Raw genomic sequence first — 22,085 nt, 5'->3', positions numbered from 1 at the left:
GGAGTGCTCAATTCCTACTTTGGACAGGAATTCCTACTTCTCCCAAAAGACAGTCTATGATCCTCCTGGCAAATGTGAACTGCAAGTTGAAAGGTCAGCTTCAGATTGAAAGACAAATGGTCAAAGAATACCTAATCACTTTGAACAAGTTCAGATCTCCAGGGCCCTCTGAACTGCATCCTAAAGTATTGAAGGAACTGGCTGAAGAACTTATCTTTGTGAAATTGTGGAGGATGGGTGAAGTGTTGGATGATGGGGAGCTAATGTTGTCCCTAGCTTCACAAAAAGGAGGAACCAGGGAACTACAGACCAATCAGCCTGACATCAGTCCCTGGGAACATTTTGGAGCAAGGCTCATTTTCAATAATGCATCTAGTTCTGGACACCAGACTAAGGATGCAGACAAATTGGAACATGTTCAGCGGAGGGCAACAAGATTATGAGGGGCCTGGAAACAAAGCCCTATGAGGAGAGACTGAAAGAACTGGGCATGTTTAGCTTTGAGAAGACTGAGGGGAGACACTGACAGCCCTCTTCAAGTACTTGAAAGGTTGCCACACAGAGGAGGGCCAGGGTTTCTTCTCAATTGTCCCAGAGTGCAGGACCGGAATAGTGGGCTCAAGTTTCAGGAAGCCAGATTTTGGCTGACTATCAGAAAAAACATCCATACTGCTAGAACCATACGACAATGGAACCAATGACCTCGGGAGGTGCTGGGCTCTCCCAACACTGGAGGCATTCAAGAGGCAGCAGGACAGCCACCTGTCAGGGATGCTTTATGTTGGGGAAGACACACTTACCGTTCTAGAGTGGCCGTTCATTCGGCCAGATAGGCGGCCTAAAAATAAAATTTATTATTTATTATTATATTCTTCCAGTTGTGTGTCTCCACCCCTCTTTTCTGAAACCAGGGGCACATGACGCTAGTCAAACCCCATCTTTTTTTACTGTAATACGTGGTGGGATCAGCTCGACTGCATTTTTTATTGTTATTATTCAGCTTCAAACAGATTGTGCAACTGATTGGCAGATCAACCCATTGCCCCTCCAGGTGTGGCTAATGAAATCGCTTTGCTGTATGCCACTAGTTTCTGCATTGCACAGAGGAGTTGAGCAGAATCACTATTCTGTGAATCTGTCTATTGTTCTATGAGTACCAAGATACTTGGAAACGAACCTATGAGTGGCTCTAATGCATTGTTGAGGTTGTATTCCAGCTATCTGAAAATCTTTTGTTAAAGCAAAATGTGGTTTACAAGTTGAACTTATACAGCAGAGATAAGCACCACCAAGTTTGATGGTGCTTACTCCCAGGTAACTATGCACAGGATTGCAGTCATGCCCCACAAACTGAATTATGGTATTTTATTAGTAGTTTGTTTGAATGTCTGTTTTTAAGCAATGTGTTACAAAACCAAAATATATAAAATCCCAATGGCATGACTCTGGCTTTTTCTTGGGGGCATGACTAGGCAGCAGTCATGATACACTTCACAACTGTTAGAAATTGCCCCACTCACTTATAGGATACTTGGGTAAAAGTCTGAAGTGAAACTAAGATTGTCATTACTTTGTACATTGCTCAGAAACCGAGTTAGTGCACAGCAACTGTTTTGCACTCTGCACTGTCTCAGAGACAACCATGACTTCACCAAATATGGGCAACATGATGCTTTAATTTAATCAATTTCACATTGTTAAGTAACTCTTCTGAATGAAGGAGAAACAAGACTCCTGCAATTGATGACCAGGAAGATTAAAATGTCCCCCTACAGCTTCAAGCTTTTTTGTGTTACCTTCCTTAAAGTCAAACTTGTGTACATTTATTCTCTTGCACAGACTATTAGGTTTGTCCTGTGTACATTTGCAGATCTTAATGTGACCATCCTAAAAGCTAATTTCAAAGGCAAGACACAATGTGTGATAGCTGAGATAAGTCTATCCCCTTGTTGCATTCAGGCTTCCCATGGGTATCTGGTTGGCCACTGTGAGAACAGAATGGTGGACTAGATGGGCTACTAGCCTGATTCAACAGGCTCTTCTTATGTTCCTATATTTTTGTAAGAGTTGTTTAAGTTGTCTGTTGTTTTAGCTTTCTGTAAATCGCTTACAGATATTTTTATTTATTAAGTGGTATAGATGCGGTCTAAATAATAATGATGATGCTGAGTAGTGGGGAGCATCCTTTGGTATATAACCCTCCAAACAAGGCTTTGGAGTGGATCATCAGCAATTGACTACACAGAAAGAAACCATATCAACTGCCACAAGTTGAGCACATTGGCTCAAGATGTTTCAAAACTTGAACACATGTGGAACAGCACTGCCACCTTGTGCATGACTGACAGAAAGAAGGACATTCTATTAGTTGTAGAAAACCTCTAAGCAGTTTGCAAAAAAACCTTATCTTACCCAGGAGGGGCCAATTGGATTGAAAACAGCACTCAAATGTAAACAGTTCCCAAAAACATACTGTCCCAAATCCAGATTAAGTTGGTCACATTTATGTGCAACATTTATGTAGCCGTAGTCACCTCTTAACAGATGTTCTTTGAGTAGTTCACAAAGAAATAAAAAATATATTAAAATATGGTATAAATAAAAATAAAAGGTCCCAGGGCCACTCTGCTTACCCCTCCCGCTCATTTTTAAGGGGAAAGCTCTCCTAAGAATGCCAGTACAGGAGGATGCAGGATTATTCCCATGTGCATTCTGGCCCAGAAAATGGAACCAGGCAACTGCGTAAAGCTTTGTTGCTGTTATGAAATGGCTACAAGACTCTTATGCTTTGAGAGAGAAAAATCTTAGCCTAAGGTAAGCTGTTGCCACTGCCGCCACCACCTGTACCCCCCTAAAACACCTTCAGGGGCTTTTTCTTTTGCCCCCATTCTCCCCACTCCCATTAAATACTGAAGAGCTTGAACAGTATACTGCCCCACCAAAAAGGGGAATGAGGTATTCCACATTTGAAATGTTATTATGATGCTAACCAATTATATAATTTAATCCACATAATGTTAGAGTATAAAATCAAAAGATGAGTGGTACTGGAGAATGTATCCCAGCGGGGGATCCCTCTGGGAACGACTTTCTTCAGGAACATGTCAAAATCCACATGGAAAGAGCGGGGGGGAAATCCATTCACCAAGACGTTGATTCTGAGCTGGTGCCGTTGGGGAAAGAAATTATTGTTGAATCTATCAGCATTAGCACCGTTATTTTTTCATCAAAACTTCTTTAATAGAAATATACTTACCATGGCAATTATGGAGGGAACGAGGATTCTTCAGACTTTGAGATTTTTATGTCAACAGAGTTATGGAAACACATCAAGCTTTTAGTGCAGCTATAGGTGGTCAGGGTGTATTCTGGCTACACTGGAGGCAGATGCTAGACTTCCTAACTCCTCCTGAAGCTACTGCAGCCCTCTCCCCATTTGAACATCTCGTTTTGGCAGCTAGAAACAGGGACAAGGAAATAACTTCCCAAAGACATGGAGTTTTACTATCATTAGGTGGGGACGGCATGAATGGTCTAAAGAAGACATGGGAAGGAGATTAGGGTGACGAGATTGATGAACAGGAGTAGAAGATATTATGGGATAAATCACTTGTAAGCACATCTCAGAAATGGGAAGCTATGTTAAAAGTGGCTCATAGGTGGTACCTGACCCCTGTTCACTTGTCCAGAATTAGCGCGGAACATGCTCCCATGCATTGGAGGGGGTGTGCCTCACTGGGGACTATCACATGTGGTGGGAATGTGCTCAAGCGAGGCCTTTCTCGACCCGAGTCTTTGAGGAAATACAACACATCATGGCCTCGGTTCCAGAGAGGACTCCACAACTCGCAGTTCTGAATCTTTTTGTAGGAGTCAGTAAAGATCTCAAAAATAAATCTCTCATAGGCTACTTACCAATGGCAGCTAGGATTACAGTTGCAACTTACTGGAAGGATCTAAGTGGAGCCACCTTGGAACATTGGTATCAAAAAGTCTGGTATCTGGCTTGCATGGAAAAATTAACAGCTAAACTTCGGTTAGCGCAAAGTACAACCAAAACAGACAAATTTTTAGATACATGGTACCCGTTGGCAGCATACGTCAACCAAAATGAACACGGGAAAAAAGCCACCCTCATATTATGCTCATATTTGGAACGCCTAAAAGTTGTTATGACAACTTGGAGTTGTTTAAAAATTTCATTAATTCACATTGACATTTGGTTGTTGTCTTCCTCAGTATGTTCTGTAAAAGTTTTGGCTGAGAACCTTTAACATCCACAAATAACAGATATGGAGACAGAATGTTTGTAAAATTTATAATCTAGAAAGTGCCAGGATGGGCAAGGGTGGGTTACTTTGGGGGGGAACGGGTTTGTTATATTTTATTTATGTCTCTATGGAAGATGCTTAATTTGAAAAACAATAAAATTATTTATAAAAAAAATTAAGAGCTTCAACAGAGGCATCAGAAGGAGATAGGATGTTTATTTATTATTTATTTAAAATATCTATCTTGCCCTTCCACCCTATAATAGGGCACTCAGGGCGGCTTATAATAAAATCGAGCCCATACATAATAAAACTGTACACAATAAAAATCACAAAAACATTAAAATAAATTAAAATACACAAAGTGCAATTAAAATACATAAAATAATACACACACACACACATATATATAGGGAGTGGTACTAAAGGGGACTACAAGGGTAAAATTTAACGTAGAAGGCATAAAACCAGTGTCAGGCTCTACCGTCAGTCCCTCCCACAGGCTCTCTGGAACAAGATTGTTTTCAGAAATCTCTGGAAAACCAACAGGGAGGGAGCAGAGCAGACTTCTTGGGATAGGGTATTCCAAAGCTTAGGGGCCACAGCTGAAAAGGCTCTCTCCCGCATGCCTGTCAGCCTAACATCTTTTATTCCAGGCATGCAGAGGAGACCAGAGGCAGTTAAATCCTGGGCAGGTATATATGGGCATAAGCAGTCCCTCAGGTACATTGGTCCAAGGCCATTTAGGGCTTTAAAGGTCAGAACCAGCAATTTGAATTGGGCCTGGAAACAAATTGAGAGCCAAATTGGGATAAAGCACAGGGGTGATATGCTCCCTGCGCCGTGCTCCAGTTAACATTCTGGCTGCTGCATTTTGGACCAACTGCAATTTCCGAACTGTTTTCAAAGGCAGCCCCACATAGAGTGCGTTACAGTAATCATGCCTCAATGTCACCAATGCATGTGTCACTGTGGCCAAGTCAACTGCTTTCAGGAACGGACACAGCTGGTAAACCAGTTTGAGTTGGCCAAAAGCACTCCTGGCTACTGCAGCCACCTGATAGTCAAGCAGCAGGGCAGGATCCAAGAGGACTCCCAAACTGCGGACCTGCTCCCTCAAGAGGTGTGCAACCCCATCCCTGGTGCAGCTTTTCCCTTGACCAGCAGTACTTCTGTCTTGTCTGGATTAAGTTTCAGTTTGTTAGCCCACATCCAGCCCTTCACAGCGTCCAGGCACCGGTTTAGGATGAGCTCTCCCTCCCTGCAATCAGGTGGTAGGGAGAGATAAAGTTGTGTGTCATTAGCATATTGATGACATCGTACTCCAAATCTCCGGATGACCTTTCCCAGCAGTTTCATATAAATGTTAGAGAGCATGGGAGATAAAATTGAACCCTGCAGTACCCCATAGTACCCCCAATGAGGGGGAAGAGCAGTAGTCTCCCAGCACCACTTTCTGGCTCCTGTCCATCAGGTAGGACTGGAGCCACCGTAAAACAGTGCCTCCCAATCCCATCCCAGCTAGATACCATGCCAGAAGGATACCATGGTCGATCGTATCAAAGGCCGCTGAGAGGTCCAGCAGCACCAACAGATGCACTCCCCATGTCTGATGCCCGGCGTAGTTCATCAAGCAGGGCGACCAGGGCAGTCTCGGTCCCATGACCAGGCCTGAAGCCTGATTGAAAAGGGTCTAGATAGTCCGATTCATCCAGGAAAACTTGGAGCTGAGAAGCCACTACCCTCTCAATCACCTTGCCCAGAAAGGGGAGAGTAGAGACTGGGCAGAAGTTGTTAGGACCCGCAGGGTGTAACGAAGGCTTTTTCAACAAAGGTCTTATCACAGCCTCCTTCAACAATGTTGGCATAGAAACTTTCCTTAGGGAAGTGTTCATTAAATATACCAACCAGTCAGCCACTCCCCTTCTGGCACATTTGATTAACCAGGATGGGCAAGGGTCAAGGGAACAAGTAGTGGCCCTCGATTCACCCAGAATCCTGTCCACATCCTCAGGCTTTACAAGCTGAAAAATATCCATAGAAAAATGACCAGAGAAAGCTTCGGGGACATCTGGCACAACTATAGTTAGTGAGGAGTCCAAGTCAGTCCGAACATAAGCAATTTTGTCTGCAAAGTGCCTCGCAAGCATGTCACCATGAGCAACTGAGGGCTCAGAGTCTAATGTAGGGCCAGAGCCCAAAAGATCCTGGACCATGTGGAAAAGCATCACCAGATGACACTGAGCAGATGCAATGGTGGCAGAGAAGTGAACTTTCTTCGCTGCCATCACCGCCACATGATAGGCTTGAAAATGAGCTCTAGCCTGTGTGCAGTAGGAAGTAGATTGAGTTTTTCTCCATCGTTGCTCTAGCCATCGTCCCTGCCACTTCATCAGGCCCAAGGTTTGAGTAAACCAAGGTGTATTACGGGCCTTCCCTGGTGGGAGAGGGCTGTTTGGAGCAATAGCGTCCACCGCCCGGGTCACCTCCGTACTCCAAAGATTGACTAGGGCTTCGGCAGTATCGCCAGTATGTTGTTGGTAGGGGAGTAGTTGCTCTGAATACAGGACTTGCAAAATAATGTGGGCACTTTCTCTCTCTTTATAATATGCTATAATGTCCTGGCTTATGACAGCCATGCTGCTTCTAGTTCATTTCCGCTGCTTCTTCTGCTCTTTTTCCAAGCAACATTCTGTAAACTCTTCAAGATCAAGTACGTTTAGATTCCATTTCTCTGTACCAATTCCTTTAAAAGTGTTAGTTGTTTACACATTCTTTTCCTTTTAATGAAATTATATTCATTAATACAATGACCTCTGAACATCGCATTCATACAGTCTCAAACCATAGAGCTATGCTAGTCGGGCGGTATAAAAATCTAACAAATAAATAAATAAATAAATGTTGTCAGAAATTTTACCTGATTGAATTAAATCAAAGTAATTTTTCAATATTTCTTGTTGTCGTGAGCTATGGTTGGAGTTCTGATGTTTCGGAGAATGAACTAGGAGAGGGGGGCAGCTGGGCTGAGGCGTCTGAAGGGGAGGGGGAAGCTTCCCAGATAGAGGGGGGAAATCTTGAACAGACAACAGACTCGTTTCTCACGCACTCCCCCCCTAGGAATGTGCTGCCGTTACAGACAGAGAGGGAGGAGGAGGACCAAGGCCGTTCGGCTGCAGAGAAGGGTAGAGAGAAATCGCCTGACGCGTTGGGCCAACCCCCCCACTTCCTACCATCCTTTCCGAATCAGAAGGGGAGGAGGCAGCCGCCCCCCCATCGCCCCGCACCCGAAGACAGTTAAAAAGGCGCCAAAGAAAAGAGGAGGGGAGTGGCGTAGATGTGGGCAGTTTGAGGCGGAGTGAGAGGATCCGGGCCCGAAAGCCCCCTTGATAAGGGACGGGGAATGCTTGAAACTCAGTTCTATCAACTCTCTTCCATGCCGCGGGTTTTGGTTCGTGTTAAGAGTTCATGAGGCGGAGAAGCCTATGTCTGGAAATTACTCTAATAAAAACTGATTGCTTTCATCAAGTGATTCTGTTCTTGACTCCCAACCCGGGCACGACAGTTTGATAGAACTAACTACTCAACCCTCCTTACTCCCGCCACTTGAACGTGACAAGATGGAAAAGGGAGCTGCTGGGGGGGTAAACCCCACTTCTGAGATGGAAGATGTGAAGCTACTGAGGTTGAGCGTGGCAGACCTACAGTCGGATGTTCAAAGCCTGTTAGCAACTGTGAGAACCTTGAAATTGGACAACCAGAGCCTGAAATCCACAATAGATCGAATGCGGGCAGCCCCTGCAGCCGCCGTGGCCAAGATCCCAATTGGATTACCACCCAAATATGCGGGCCAGAGCGACCAGATCTCCACTTTCATGGCCCAATGTGAGATGTACCTGGACATTAAGGATGCAGAATTCCCCAATGATGCTGCCAAAGTGGCATTTGTGATCAGTCTATTGGAGGGGGAAGCTGCCAAGTGGGTCACCCCCTATCTGATCAGAAAGGATGCCATCCTGGGCAGGTATGGAGCATTTATACAAGCCCTGACCAAAATGTTTCAGGATCCCCAAAGAGCCGAGACGGTGGCTAGGCAATTGAGTGCCCTGAAGCAGGGAAAAGGAACAGTGCTGGAATACACCAATGCCTTTAAAATCTTATCCCAAGAGACTGGATACAATGACTCAGCACTGATGTTTATGTACCGAAGTGGACTGAATGCTGAGATATTGGATGAGTTGGCCAGAGTCGCACCTCCAACTGATTTGTCTGGACTAATCCAGCTGTGCCTACAAATTGATCACAGACTGGAAGGAAGACGGTTAGAAAGAAAACAAGAGGTGCAAAAATATTCAGCCTCAGTATCCCGCAGTAAAATCCCTTCGACCCCCGAGACGTCAGGCAACGCGGGGGACGGCTCGGGAGGGGCGCGGACGAAGCTGTCGGAGGAGGAAAGAGACAGACGTCGCAGAGAACGTCTCTGCTTTATTTGTTCCAAGCCAGGCCATCTAGCCAGGGACTGTGAACTGAAAGGAGACCAAACAGGGCCGTCGGGAAACGGAAGCATCCAGTCCTAGTGCAGGCCGGAGGACTGGGGGCAGCGCTGTGTAAAGGGCCTCCGTTAACCCATCCCCCCCTAAAAGGAGTTCTGGTATTACCCATTAGGATTACAACTTCCAAAGGAGTGCAGTTCAACTCAAAAGCGTTGATCGACAGCGGAGCCTCTACAAACTTCATCAATACTGCCCTAGTCAAACGTCATCATATCCTGTATCGGAAACTAGAAGCCCCCTTATCAGTGGAGACAATAGATGGCAGACCACTAAAGTCCGGGGGGGTCACTAGAGCCACTGAAGATTTGGAGCTAGAAATCCCAGGGCACGAAGAGTTTATTTCCTTGTGTGTGTCAGACCTGTCTAACTTTGAGGTGATTCTGGGAATGCCATGGTTGATAAAGCATGACCCAAAAATAGCCTGGAGAGAAGCAGTCGTGTGGTTTACGTCCCAGTATTGCCACGAAAATTGTCAGCCAGAGAAAGCAATAAAAGCCCTAGCAGGAGCTGTGCAGGAGGTCAAGGAGGTGACCCTCCCCTCAAAATACCTGGACTTTGAGGATGTGTTTAGTGAAATTGAAGCTGAGACTTTACCCCCCCCATCGGCCGTATGACTGCGCTATCGATTTGGTGCCAGCAGCGAGCATTCCTCCAGGCAAAATCTACTCCCTCACAGAACAAGAGAGAGTAGCTCTGAAAGAATTTTTGGAAAAGAACTTGAAGTGGGGATTTATTCGTCCCTCGCAGTCGCCTGCAGGAGCCCCCCTACTCTTCGTGAAAAAGAAGGGGGGTGAATTACGACCTTGCAATGATTATCGCGCCCTCAACCAAATTACCATCCCGAACAGCTACCCCCTGCCCCTGATTCCAGAGTTATTAGATCGACTGCGTTCTGCCACAATTTTCACAAAGTTGGATCTGAGGGGGGCATACAATTTGGTCCGAATGAAGGAGGGACATGAATGGAAGACGAGTTTCAACACCTCTTATGTTCAATTTGAGTACCTGGTCATGCCGTTCAGGCTAAGTAACAGTCCAGGAGTGTTCCAGAAGTTCACGAACGAAGTGTTTAGAGACCTCTTGGACCAGTACATGGTTTGTTATCTGGATGACATCCTGATATTTTCAAGGAGCCAGTCAGAGCATGACCAACACGTGAGAACTGTGCTGGGAAGGCTGAGAGAGAATCACCTATATGCCAAGCTGGAAAAGTGTGGCTTTGACCTGTCTTCCCTAGACTTCCTTGGATACCGAATTTCAGCAGGGGGAGTGGAGATGGATCCCGGAAAGGTGAGCTGTGTGTTGGATTGGGGACAACCGACCACCAAGAAAGACGTGAAACGTTTCTTGGGCTTCGCCAACTTCTACAGAAAATTCATCCCGGGCTTCTCCAAACTAACCGCCCCCCTCACAGACTGTTTAAGGGGAAAAGGGAAGTTTCAATGGACAGATCAGGCAACAAGAGCATTTGAAGATCTGAAAGAGAAATTCGCCTCCGAACCTATCCTACGCTTTGCTGACCCGACCCGGCCTTTCGTCGTGGAAGCTGACGCCTCGGACCGGGTGATCGGGGGGGTTCTCTTGCAGCCTGACAGGGGTGGGAAGGAACTGCACCCCTGTGCATACTACTCTTGAAAGCTCAAGGATGCTGAGAAAAACTACACTGTGTGGGAAAAGGAACTTTTAGCTATCAAAGACGCATTCGAAAACTGGAGGCAATATTTAGAGGGGGCTCAACATCAGATAGAAGTATGATCTGATCACAAGAACCTTGAGGGCCTACAGACAGCTCGGAAATTGAACCAGAGACAAATACGCTGGTCGCAGTTTTTCGCCAGGTTTAACTTCAAAATAAAATACCACTCCCATACAAAAAATCAGAGGGCGGATGCCCTATCCAGACAACCCCAATACAAAGACGAAAAGGCTGACACCCCCCCCAACACATCATCCCACCGGAAAAACTCACGTTAGGAGCCTGTCAGCCGTCCTGGGAAGAAGAGCTCAAGAGGGCCCAGCAGGGGGATCCAGACATACAACATTACATCCAGGAAATGGAGCAGAGCACGGACTCAGAAGTAAGTTTCCACTGGAGGGATGGGTTGTTGTGGTTTAAAACTGCCAGATATGTGCCAAAGGGGGACTTCAGACTCAGAGTATTGCGTCAATGCCATGACAATGTCACAGCTGGGCACTTCGGCATTTTTAAAACCATTCAAAATGTAGCTAAGGATTTTTGGTGGCCTCAAATGCGCAGAGATGTTGAGAACTATGTAAAATCCTGCGCCATGTGTTTGAGGGCGAAGACAAGCACGGGAAGGCCTGCAGGGCTGTTGGAACCTCTAGCCACTCCAAAGGGGCCCTGGCAGGACCTCTCCATGGATTTTATAACCGATCTACCAAGGTCACAAGGAATGACTGCTATTCTGGTGATCGTGGATTCATTGACTAAAATGGCCCACTTCCTCCCTTGCTCTGGGGCCTTGGACACCAAGGAGACGGCAAAGGTGTTCATAAAAGAGATTTACGGATTGCACGGGTTGCCAGACAGCCTTGTGTCGGATTGAGGCACCCAGTTCACAGCTAAGTTTTGGAAGGCTGTCTGGAAGCAGTTGAAAATGGAGCTAAGGCTCTCCTCCTCTCACCACCCCCAGACTGATGGACAAACTGAGAAACTTAACGCAGTTTTGGAGAGATACCTGCGTTGTTACGTATCTTACCAGCAAACTGACTGGATTTCCTATTTACATGTTGCAGAATTCGCCTACAATAATTCTGTGCACACCAGCACGGGGCAAACACCCTTCTTTGCTAATTATGGATTTCATCCCAAAGCTTTTCCCAGTCACTCAGGCAGTGGGCCGGTACCCGCGGCCGAGGAGTTTCTCCAGGAATTACAGGCAGCCCAGCAAGTGTTGAAACAACAATTAGACGAAGCCAAAAGGGAATACAAAAGAGTTGCTGATCAACGTCGGTGTGAGGGGGCCCCCCTCAAGGTGGGCGATCAAGTATGGCTGTCAACCCGCTTCCTTAACATGCCGGGTAAGTGCAGAAAGTTGCAGGATAGGAGAGTGGGACCCTTCGAAATCCAGGCTCAAATAAACCCAGTGGCTTTTCGTTTAAAGTTGCCAGAGACTTTTAAAATGCACCCAGTATTCCATTGTTCCTTGCTAACGAAGGCCGCCCCCCCCAGTGAGCTGAGGCCGATAGAATCTCCAGGGGCACTGATGTTGGTGGGGGGGACAAACAGAGTTTGAAGTGGAGCAGATCCTGGACTCCAGGAGAAGGAGAAACCAGCTGCAGTATCTAATCCATTGGAAGAATTATGGGCCAGCCGACAGATCCTGGGAAAAAGCAGAAGACGTTCACGCCCCCACTTTAGTGAGAGACTTTCATGAGAAATTCCCTCATCGTCCCAAACCAACAGGGTGGGAGGGAGCACAGCATGGAGAAGAGGATGATGTCGTGAGCTATGGTTGGAGTTCTGATGTTTCGGAGAATGAACTAGGAGAGGGGGGCAGCTGGGCTGAGGCGTCTGAAGGGGAGGGGGAAGCTTCCCAGATAGAGGGGGGAAATCTTGAACAGACAACAGACTCGTTTCTCACGCACTCCCCCCCTAGGAATGTGCTGCCGTTACAGACAGAGAGGGAGGAGGAGGACCAAGGCCGTTCGGCTGCAGAGAAGGGTAGAGAGAAATCGCCTGACGCGTTGGGCCAACCCCCCCACTTCCTACCATCCTTTCCGAATCAGAAGGGGAGGAGGCAGCCGCCCCCCCATCGCCCCGCACCCGAAGACAGTTAAAAAGGCGCCAAAGAAAAGAGGAGGGGAGGGGCGTAGATGTGGGCAGTTTGAGGCGGAGTGAGAGGATCCGGGCCCGAAAGCCCCCTTGATAAGGGACGGGGAATGCTTGAAACTCAGTTCTATCAACTCTCTTCCATGCCGCGGGTTTTGGTTCGTGTTAAGAGTTCATGAGGCGGAGAAGCCTATGTCTGGAAATTACTCTAATAAAAACTGATTGCTTTCATCAAGTGATTCTGTTCTTGACTCCCAACCCGGGCACGACACTCGTAGTTTTATCTTGAGATTATTTATTTTGTACTAAAATGAAGTTAATTTCCACACAAACATGGGATTTTCATTTAAATGCATAAATACTGAAATGCAAATAGGAGCATGGTCAGAGTGATTGGATGAATACTAACATCTATTAAGTTAGGTAGCAAATTCTGAGTTACACCAGAATTGATTATTTCTGGCAATATGTTATGTTGGGCCCTTTTACCATAAGGCTTACAGTTCTTATAAAATTGTTGATGACATTTAAAAAATCACTGTGTCTCACCATGTGATTGTTTTACCTTCACCTTTCCCATCTAATTTAGAATCCATTATTAAATTAAAATCACTCCCTATTATTATCTCCCCTTGATTAAACTCATTCAAACTTTACAACATTGTTTGTATAAATTTTATTTGCTATGTTATGTGCGCAGCCTGTGCCCAATGCCTTCCTTTTAGAAATATATTTTAGAAATATATACACTAATAGGCAAAAAACCTTACCATTTAAGAATGCACCTATAGCCCACAGATATTTCTATCAAACTTTAAAAAGCAGGGAAATTAGGCAACTATAGTGAATGCACCAGGGGAGCAGGAGACCTGACCTCCTCTCTGAGATATTGGACTGCCCTACGAATTTGTCAAAATGCAAACACCATTTGGGTTGGTCTTTCACAGTCCAATCCACTTCCTGTGAAGCTTGGAAGAATTTGATAACATGTGCCTCTGAGCATATGGTGAGTGGTGGCAACACCTCCAAAGATGGAGAATTACATTTTTGTATGTTTGTTGGTGTTTTTCTTACTTTGCTGCTTCTATGTTACTACTGTTTCTACAGAGAGTCTAACCTAGAAAGTTATATTTGATATAGGATGGTGACTGTTATGGCTCCCTTCTGTTCTCAGAATTCTACAGGATTTGATCCATGCAATGGACAGAATGTTTGAACTGAAACAAGCTCCCAATAAATGTGGCAATGATGTTCTGCCCCACTGGTCAATTAGAGTTGCCAATTTTTAACTTTTTAAAAAAAAATCTGGTAATTGGGCAGGAAATTTTGGGTTTGGGATCAGAGCTCAAAGTGGGTCCACAGGTGGAGTGAAATGGGCTTCCTCTCTTCTCCCCTGCAGTCCTCCCACATGCCCCAAAATCTGCTCTAGAGGTTGGGGGAGCAGCTGATGTATTCTGTATGTTTTACTTATATGTTTTTAACTGTGTTTGTTTTAATTTTTGTAAGCTGCCTTGAGTCCCAGTTTTGAAAAAAGGCGAGATATAAATGAATAAATACAAATACAAATATTTCTCTCATTATTCATCGTAGAAATCTGTGACAAATTTATTTCTATTAATTTCAAAGCCTTTTTATTGGTCAATGTCATACGATGGTGCAGACAGCCTTTTCTGTTTCAAACTGGAGGCTATGCTCTACTTCTATAGAACTGACCATGGGGAATGAGGAGGGGGAGGGGAGAGGGGAGGGAAGGAGGGGATTGGAAGGGGAGAAGCAAAAGGGAGGTAATGGGAGGAAGGAGAAGGGGAGGGTGTGATGTTCCTATATTAATGTATATATGGTAAGTGTTGTTGTTTAGAAGATACATGGTAAGTGGAGTGAAAGAGGGGGAGTGAATGGGCAGTAGAATGCGAGATGATTGGCTGAGTGTTTAAAATGGCTGAACGTATAAAAGGAAGAGTGAGAGTGGAATCTGGGGGGGAGAAGAGAACTGAGTGGGTTGCTTGGTGGGGTTTAGAGAGTTGTTTGCCAGGAGGGAGGTGGAGTTCGGATTAGTATTGAGTAAAACCATATGCTTATGTGCCTTAAGAAGAAATCTTGTTAATCTTGTTAGTTTTGTTATCTTTAATAAATACTTAATTTGGTTTACCAAAGGCCTGATCCTTGGCTGGGGTTTCACAGACCAGAAGGGAGGGTAAGGTAATGACCAAGGCTGAAGGGGAACTGTAACAAATGGTGGCAGCGGTGAAGAGAATAACAATACCAGTATTCAGAGTCTCTGGGAATACTAGTATTAGGACGTGACTGGTGGTTGCCTAGCAGGGGGATCTGTTGAGATCTGTGCTAGAGCGGGGAGAGAAACAATAAAATAAAGGACAGTCCGGACTGGTGGAGTCCCTGGTGGTGCCTAGTGACAGGCAGTAGCCACGCGCAGGTAGGAACCTGACAGGGAGAGCCAGGGAAAGGGCGTCACAGAGGGCAGGTAAGATTTGCATGCTTATTGAGTTCAATGGGATTTACTCCCGCACAATCATGCTTAATGAAGCCCCTTTCTTTTCCAAAAGGAAAACATTGTGAGCAGTATCTTTCAGGCTTTCCCCCACCTTTTTATTCTACAGCAGGCACATGTAGCCTCCCACCCAAATTTAAACCAAAGCTGTCCCTGGCCACATCCAGAATCCTGGGAAGTCTAGTTAGTGAAGGGTGCTGAGAATTGCTAGGAGACACCCTGTTCCCCTCACAGACCTTCAATCAGAGTGGCTAACTGTTAAACCAAGCTGGCCACTGGAGCTCTATCAGGGGAATAGGGATCTCCTCTCAGCACCCTTCACAGACTACACTTTCCAGGATTATTTGGGGGAAGCCATGACTGTCTCAAGTGAAATCAAAGTCTGGTGTGAGTGTGGCCCTCTGATTAGGCAAGCTCAGCAGCTGTGAGTTTGGCTTTTAGAACACTGACAGTTGTTTCTCTCTGAGCATGCCTGACATCATTCAGTTCAATGCAAAATTTCTTAATTAAAAATCAGCCAGGCATTTTTTTTAACTTTTAAACTGCAGAAGATGAAGGTCAGAGTATGGGGCAAGGTCAGTATTAGGATTACAAGTACTCTGTGAACATGGCTGATTTTTAATTAATTTCAACAGATTATGAGAACTCTGACAGAAAAAAGTCCGAAAGGGGTCTGGTTGTTTTCATTCTCTTTTTACACTTTGAACTCTATTCTCTCTGACTGTTTTGCATATCACCATGAAAATTGACAGGGTTGTTAAGCAAGCGTTTCTGAGTTCAGGACTTTAAGTTTTGTAAGGTTTTGTTTTGAAATGATCTTATGGGAAGCATCAGAATGGCATGGGGCAGAATTCAAAAAATCCATGCTGGCTATAGCTTACAGCCACTCTCATGGCTGTCTAATGTATCAGCTGTCCTTATCCTGTTTTATGTTTGCAATTTAATTATTTATTTATTGTACTTATATACCGCCCGATAGCCGAAGCTCTCTGGGTGGTTTACAGTAATTAAAAACATTTAAACAAATATACAAATTTAAAAACACATCTTTTAAAAACAATTTAAAACACAATTTAACAATTTAAAACAATTTAAAACACATGCTAAAACACATGCTTTGTGATGTTAATATTGAATTGTTTACTTACCACTGCTGCTCCTTGTGCTTTAGAAGTTCCTGTCGCTGTATAAACTCCAGCAATCTAAGGTGCTCTCAATAATGGCATTGGATCTTTAGTTTTGCGTTGGTGGAATTCCTATAAAAAAAATTAGGTCAGGCTTTTCACATTTCAAGTATATCAGCATGCACTCTCTTTTAACTGGGGTTCCCAAGCCCCTAACATTGAGGGATACAATTCTATTTACCTTTTAGTAAAAAAAAGATGTCTGCAGGAGTGCTTTTAAGTTGTTAAACATTTTATAGTTCCATGTATACCTCATAAACGCTTAACAAATCCAACCCCCCCTCCCCAATTTCCCATATATCTGAAAGCCAAATGGGAGAGTTTTGGGAGAGTTTCTCAGTCAAGACTTGGAGTAAAAATCCTATATATACAAATGAAAAATCTAGGTGAAGACACCCCCTTCCTTCCAACTTCCAGATTAGCATGTATGTTAAATTAACAACTTTTAGAATAGTTACTTACACCTTATGAGTAGAGGTTGGTGACTCTTGAAAGTCCAGACTAAAACCTGGGGCAGATTCACTGCCCCACCGACATGAGAGCCACCAACCTCCATTGTACCATATCTTATTTTATAAATCCCCCCACTTTATCAAATCATGTCCTCCACCTTATATGTGAACATTACAATATTTTTATTTAGTTTCTAGGCAGTTGTATTCCTAACAAATTCATGTTTGGTGGAATTGACTAGTAGCTCAAGTTTAATCCTACAAAGCCATTCTGCTTCCTATACAGAATGTGCTTCCAGTATTGAAAGCACTTCATGAAATTAGAATTATAGAATGGTAGAGTCAGAAAGGGGCCTATAAGGCCATCTAGTCCAACCCCCTGCTCAATGCAGGAATCCTACTTATTTATTTATTTTTATTTATTTAAAATACTTATACCCCGCCCTTCTTCTGAGGAACTCAGGGCGGCTCACAATTAAAACAATAAACAATCAGAACAACCAATATACATGTTAAAAACAATTAAAAATAGATTAAATCAAAATAGATTAAAACTATAACATTTTCAGTTAAAAGCCCGCCTAAATAAAACAGTCTTCACCTGGGCACGAAAGGATGATAGCGAGGAAGCCAACCGAACCTCGCTAAGGAGGGAATTCCACAATCTAGGGGCAGCCATCGAAAAGGCCCTATTCTGTGTCTCAGCAAGAAGAACTTGCGAGAAAGATAGAATAGTAAGGAGGGCCTCACCGGATGATCTTAAAATCCGGACAGGTTCATAGAGGCAGACACGGTCTAACAGATAGCCTGGACCTAAGCCGTATAAGGCTTTATAGGTCAAAACCAGCACTTTGAATTGTGCCCGGAAACAGATTGGGAGCCAGTGGAGCTGGTATAGCAAAGGAGTAGTATGTTCTTTGAACCCAGCTCCAGTTAACATTCTGGCTGCCGCTCTTTGTACCAATTTAAGTTTCCGAGCAGTCTTCAAGGGCAGCCCTACGTAGAGCGCATTACAGTAGTCTAATTGGGATGTAACTAAGGCATGTGTTACCGTAGTCAAGTCTGACAGGTCAAGGAACAGGCGCAGCTGGCGCACTAATTTTAATTGAGTGAAGGCACTCCCGGCCACAGCAGAGACCTGCGCCTCCATGCTCAAAGTCGAGTCCAGGAGTACTCCCAAGCTGCGAACTTGAGATTTCAGAGGGAGTGTAACCCCGTCCAGCACAAGTTGAATCCCTATTCCCTGATCCGCCCTCCGACTGACAAGGAGCACCTCTGTCTTGTCAGGATTTAGTTTCAACTTGTTCGTCCCCAGCCAGTCCATCACTGATACCAGGCAGCAGTTTAGGACCTGGACAGCTTCCTTGGTTTCATTAGGTGGAAAGGAGGAATAGAGTTGGGTGTCATCCGCATATTGGTGACACTGAACCCCAAAACTCTGGATAACCTCTCCCAGCGGTTTCATGTAGATATTAAATAGTATGGGGGACAGGACTGAACCCTGGGGGACCCCATAGGTCAATGGCCAAGGGGTCGAGCAGGTATCCCCCATAACCACCTTCTGGGTTCACCCCTCTAGGAAGGATCAGAGCCACCGTAACACCATGCCTCCAAGTCCCATCCCAGCAAGGCGACCCAGGAGGATACCATGGTCGATGGTATCGAAAGCGGCTGAGAGGTCCAGTAGAACCAACAGGGACACACTCCCCCTGTCCAGTTCCCTGCGTAGGTCATCCACCAAGGCGACCAAAGCCGTCTCAGTCCCATAGCCGGGCCTGAAACCAGAATTGAAACCTAGTCAGTTCACTTTCTGCCTAATTTCTTTCTATCATCATCTCTCTGCTCCCCAGAGTGGATAAATTATCAGTGATTTTTTTAAAAAAATATTAAAATAGTAAGATACTCTCTCTTTCAACTCTATCTTATTACAAACATGCTAATTAGTCTCATCAGTGAAAATGGCTCTATCACATTCATACCCATTGAGTTACCTACCAGTCAAACATGGACATTCATTTCAGTTTTTCATCTCATGAAAATAGCTCTCCCCAGCCTAACTACAAACTCTTGCTTCCTGGAAGTTCTGGACTTTCAGTTTCTGTTCATCTGACTAAAGTTACATGTGCAAAGACACAGGCCAAATGGGAATGCAATTGTTGGTCTGAGCTTGTGCGGTGGTGGAGCTGAGCCACACAAGGCAAAGGACAGAGACAATATGGAAAAGGACAGTTGGAGGCAGAATAGAAAGGAACAGTGGAGAGGACTGGGAAGAAAAAAGGGAAGCACAGCTTCCAGTCCCTGTATCCCCCACACTTTTGCAGCAGAACTGTCATGGCTTCTGAGCATAAGAGAGAACTTATCTGGGAATATTTTGAAGAAATTCCTTCCCTGGGCAAAAAAAGGAAAAACATGCAAAGTGCAAATAGTGCAAGAAGGAGATGCAAAGCCTAGCTGCGAGAATGATGAAACACCATTACAAAACCTGCTTATTGGGAGAAAATTATGTGGATGAAGACGTGGATATGCCAGAAGCACAATGTGGATCAACTTGGTAAATTAAATCATTCATTTTGTAAATTATTATAGGGATGCATCATTCGTCAAGACTTGCTATGCCTTTTAGTATTAGTGTCATTCAACAAGTTGCTTGCTATGCTGGATGTTAACAGAAAAAAAGCTTAGCTCCTTATGGCTTCTTTAATCAGTTAATTAGGTTTAGAATCTATTAACTCAAGTTTACAGTAGAGAAAGATGCAGTTAAGAGTTGTCATGGGGTGTGATTTTCTTACATTACATGGCATGCCCCTTATTTTGGAACATCATGGCACACCATAATGGTGATGCCATAAGTCCATTCTGTTTTACTTCAACATACCTCAGCTTTTCTAGCAAACTCCATTCTATACTTGTTTTCTCAGAAAACCAAGCATCTACAGCTTGATTTTTTAAAAATGTTTTTAACATTTTGTTTTAATGTATTTTAAGGTCTTTTTATGTTTTAAAGTGTTTTTAGCGTTTCTGTTTGCTGCCCTGGGCTCCTGCTGGAAGGGCGATATATAAATCAAATAATAAATAAATAACTAAATGGCAATGTTTTGTACAATTTCCTAAACCAATAAAAATCAAGTTATCTAAACAATTACACACACTGTACCCTCCTTCTACAATGCTATATTGAGTTTTAAAATAACTGATTTAATTATCAGATTTGCACCATTAAGAGATCTGTGAAGAACTGTAAGTGACAAACTTGATTTAAATCAAGGGTTTCTCTTGGTGATTTAAATCAATCCACCCTACTGCTCCCTTTTCATCAGTTGTTTTCTTGCCATTTGCATTCTCCACATACATTTTGTCTAAAAATTATATAGCTTCCTTTTTTGTTGTAATTACATGGGTTTTGTCGTTGTAGGTTATAGGACTTTTAGCTCTCACTTCATATATTTTGTCTTTATCAGTACAGCTGATCAAGTTAATCACTATGTCTCTCAGTGGTATGCCAGCGTTTGGTTTTTGTGACAAAGCTCTGTGTACTTGTTCAACATGTTGGGTTTCTCTCTTCAAATCAGTAAGCACACTTTGAAAGAGCCCAATTGAATAATCCATAACAGATCACCTTTCTCTTTTGCCCCTCAAACACAGATTTGATCTTCAATTTCCATTTTCAAAGCCCCTCAGTTATTTCAGGAAGCTCTAAATTTTGTTTTTGAAGTCATTTTAGACTTCTTTGGTGCTCAACACTCACGTTCGTGGCTTCATTAGGTGTTTGGGCAGCATATGACGTTTTAGTTGTCAGTTCCCCAATATTGATTTCAAAGTTTCAGTGCTGCGTTCCATTAAGCAGTAAGATCCTCTTGCTTTTTAATTATACTTTGATTCATTTCTGTTAAGAGGCCTTGCCCTTCTTTTGATAATTTTAAGGCTTTTGGACCTGTGTCAGAACCCTTCTCTTTACTCTTGGCTGATGTATCACTTACCGCCTGCTTTTTAGTTGTGACACAGCTATGCAAATTTCTTTATTTGGAGCCATAGTGAGTAGCATTCCTTGTGAGCTTTGATAAGAACTTCAAAGGGAACACTGATCATCTGGGGTAAATCATGCAATTATAGCTGATCTAGAGATGGAGCTCAGGCTTAACCTGTCATGTTAGATGACATCACCACCCCCTTGTATACAGTAGCACAGGAGTCACCAACCTTTCTGGATCAGAAGGCACATTTCAATTTTAGCGTGCTTGGGGCACCAGTCACAAAATAGCTGCCATGGTGGCATGACATAACAAAGAATTAGAGAGTAGTCATGGTGAAGCTTTTCCTATTACAGGCGGGCCCTGCTTATACGGCAGGTTCCGTTCCAGACTGCCACCGTAAAGTGGAAATCGCCATAAAGCAGAACCCATTGAGTATAATGGGGCACGTCATGCAAAAATGCTGCAAAAGCGGCTTTTAAAACGGGGAATTTCCCACCGCCGCATTAGCAGAACACCAGAAAGCGAAGCGCCGCTAAGCAGGGCCCTACTGTATTGTATTTCTATACTTGAAAAGGTATAGCCTGTTGAATTTCTGTCTGCCATACAGCTGTTACAAGGCACAAAAACTGTTGCCAACCCTAAACCAAAGCTTAGGATGCCATCCTGTACCCACTTATCTAGAATTAAGCCCCATTAAACACAAAGAGACGTCTAAATAGACATGTATACAGTGAATCTTCATCTTTAGCACCTGCAAAGCAGGAGACATGTCTAAACCTCTTTGCAAAGTTTTCACATTTGCTTTTTTTGGGGGGGGGGGGAGATTTTTTAACATTCACACACATCTATTGCATAGTAATATTTGCAGAAAATAATTTCTACGCACTACCTGATCCCAGGCAAACTCAGTACAGGAAAGATGCACCCTGCTGGCTGAGGTAAAAGGGCAAACTCTGAAGATTCCAAGGACTAGAAAGAGAGAGAGAGCAGGAAAAGTGCATGAAAAGAGGAGGGCAAAACCGCAGCTCTTTAGGACCCCTGGAATTCCTATTGCCTGGTGTTCAAGCACTTGTCAATCACACTCTGACTTCACTCATTAGCTTAAACCACAGACCGGCCGGAGCAGTCAGGCCAGCTCATTTCACAGAAATCACTTAGAAGGATACCTGCACAATTTGCTCCATAGGTTTCTTTAGGAAGGCTAGATACTTACTTTTTAAAAAAATGAAAGTTCAGATTCAGGGCTATCTGCTGAGGGTGTCACTGAAAGCTCATGGGTAATGGGCTGGCAAACCCTGTTGTAGAGTTAAGGGGCACATGATGAATTACCAGTATTTCTTTGGCACAGAATA

The 22,085-nt window shown here is 44.1% G+C and overlaps 1 protein-coding gene across 1 annotated transcript; it reads right to left on the bottom strand.

The window, feature by feature from the left end:
* Positions 1 to 4,568: 4,568 nt before the first annotated feature.
* On the bottom strand, positions 4,569 to 22,021 carry LOC133370741 (uncharacterized). Its single transcript, XM_061597477.1, has 3 exons — positions 21,947 to 22,021; positions 16,275 to 16,382; positions 4,569 to 7,051 (listed from the first exon to the last, which is right to left on the bottom strand). The coding sequence occupies exon 3, from the start codon at positions 6,908 to 6,910 to the stop codon at positions 5,831 to 5,833; it is 1,080 nt and encodes a 359-aa protein (XP_061453461.1). The 5' UTR covers positions 6,911 to 7,051; positions 16,275 to 16,382; positions 21,947 to 22,021; the 3' UTR covers positions 4,569 to 5,830.
* Positions 22,022 to 22,085: the final 64 nt, after the last annotated feature.

Source organism: Rhineura floridana, chromosome 15 (genome assembly GCF_030035675.1).
Source record: "Rhineura floridana isolate rRhiFlo1 chromosome 15, rRhiFlo1.hap2, whole genome shotgun sequence".
Classification (NCBI taxonomy): Eukaryota; Metazoa; Chordata; class Lepidosauria; order Squamata; family Rhineuridae; genus Rhineura; species Rhineura floridana.
Note: the sequence above shows the minus strand (reverse complement) of the source record. Positions and strands in the feature narration are given on the sequence as shown.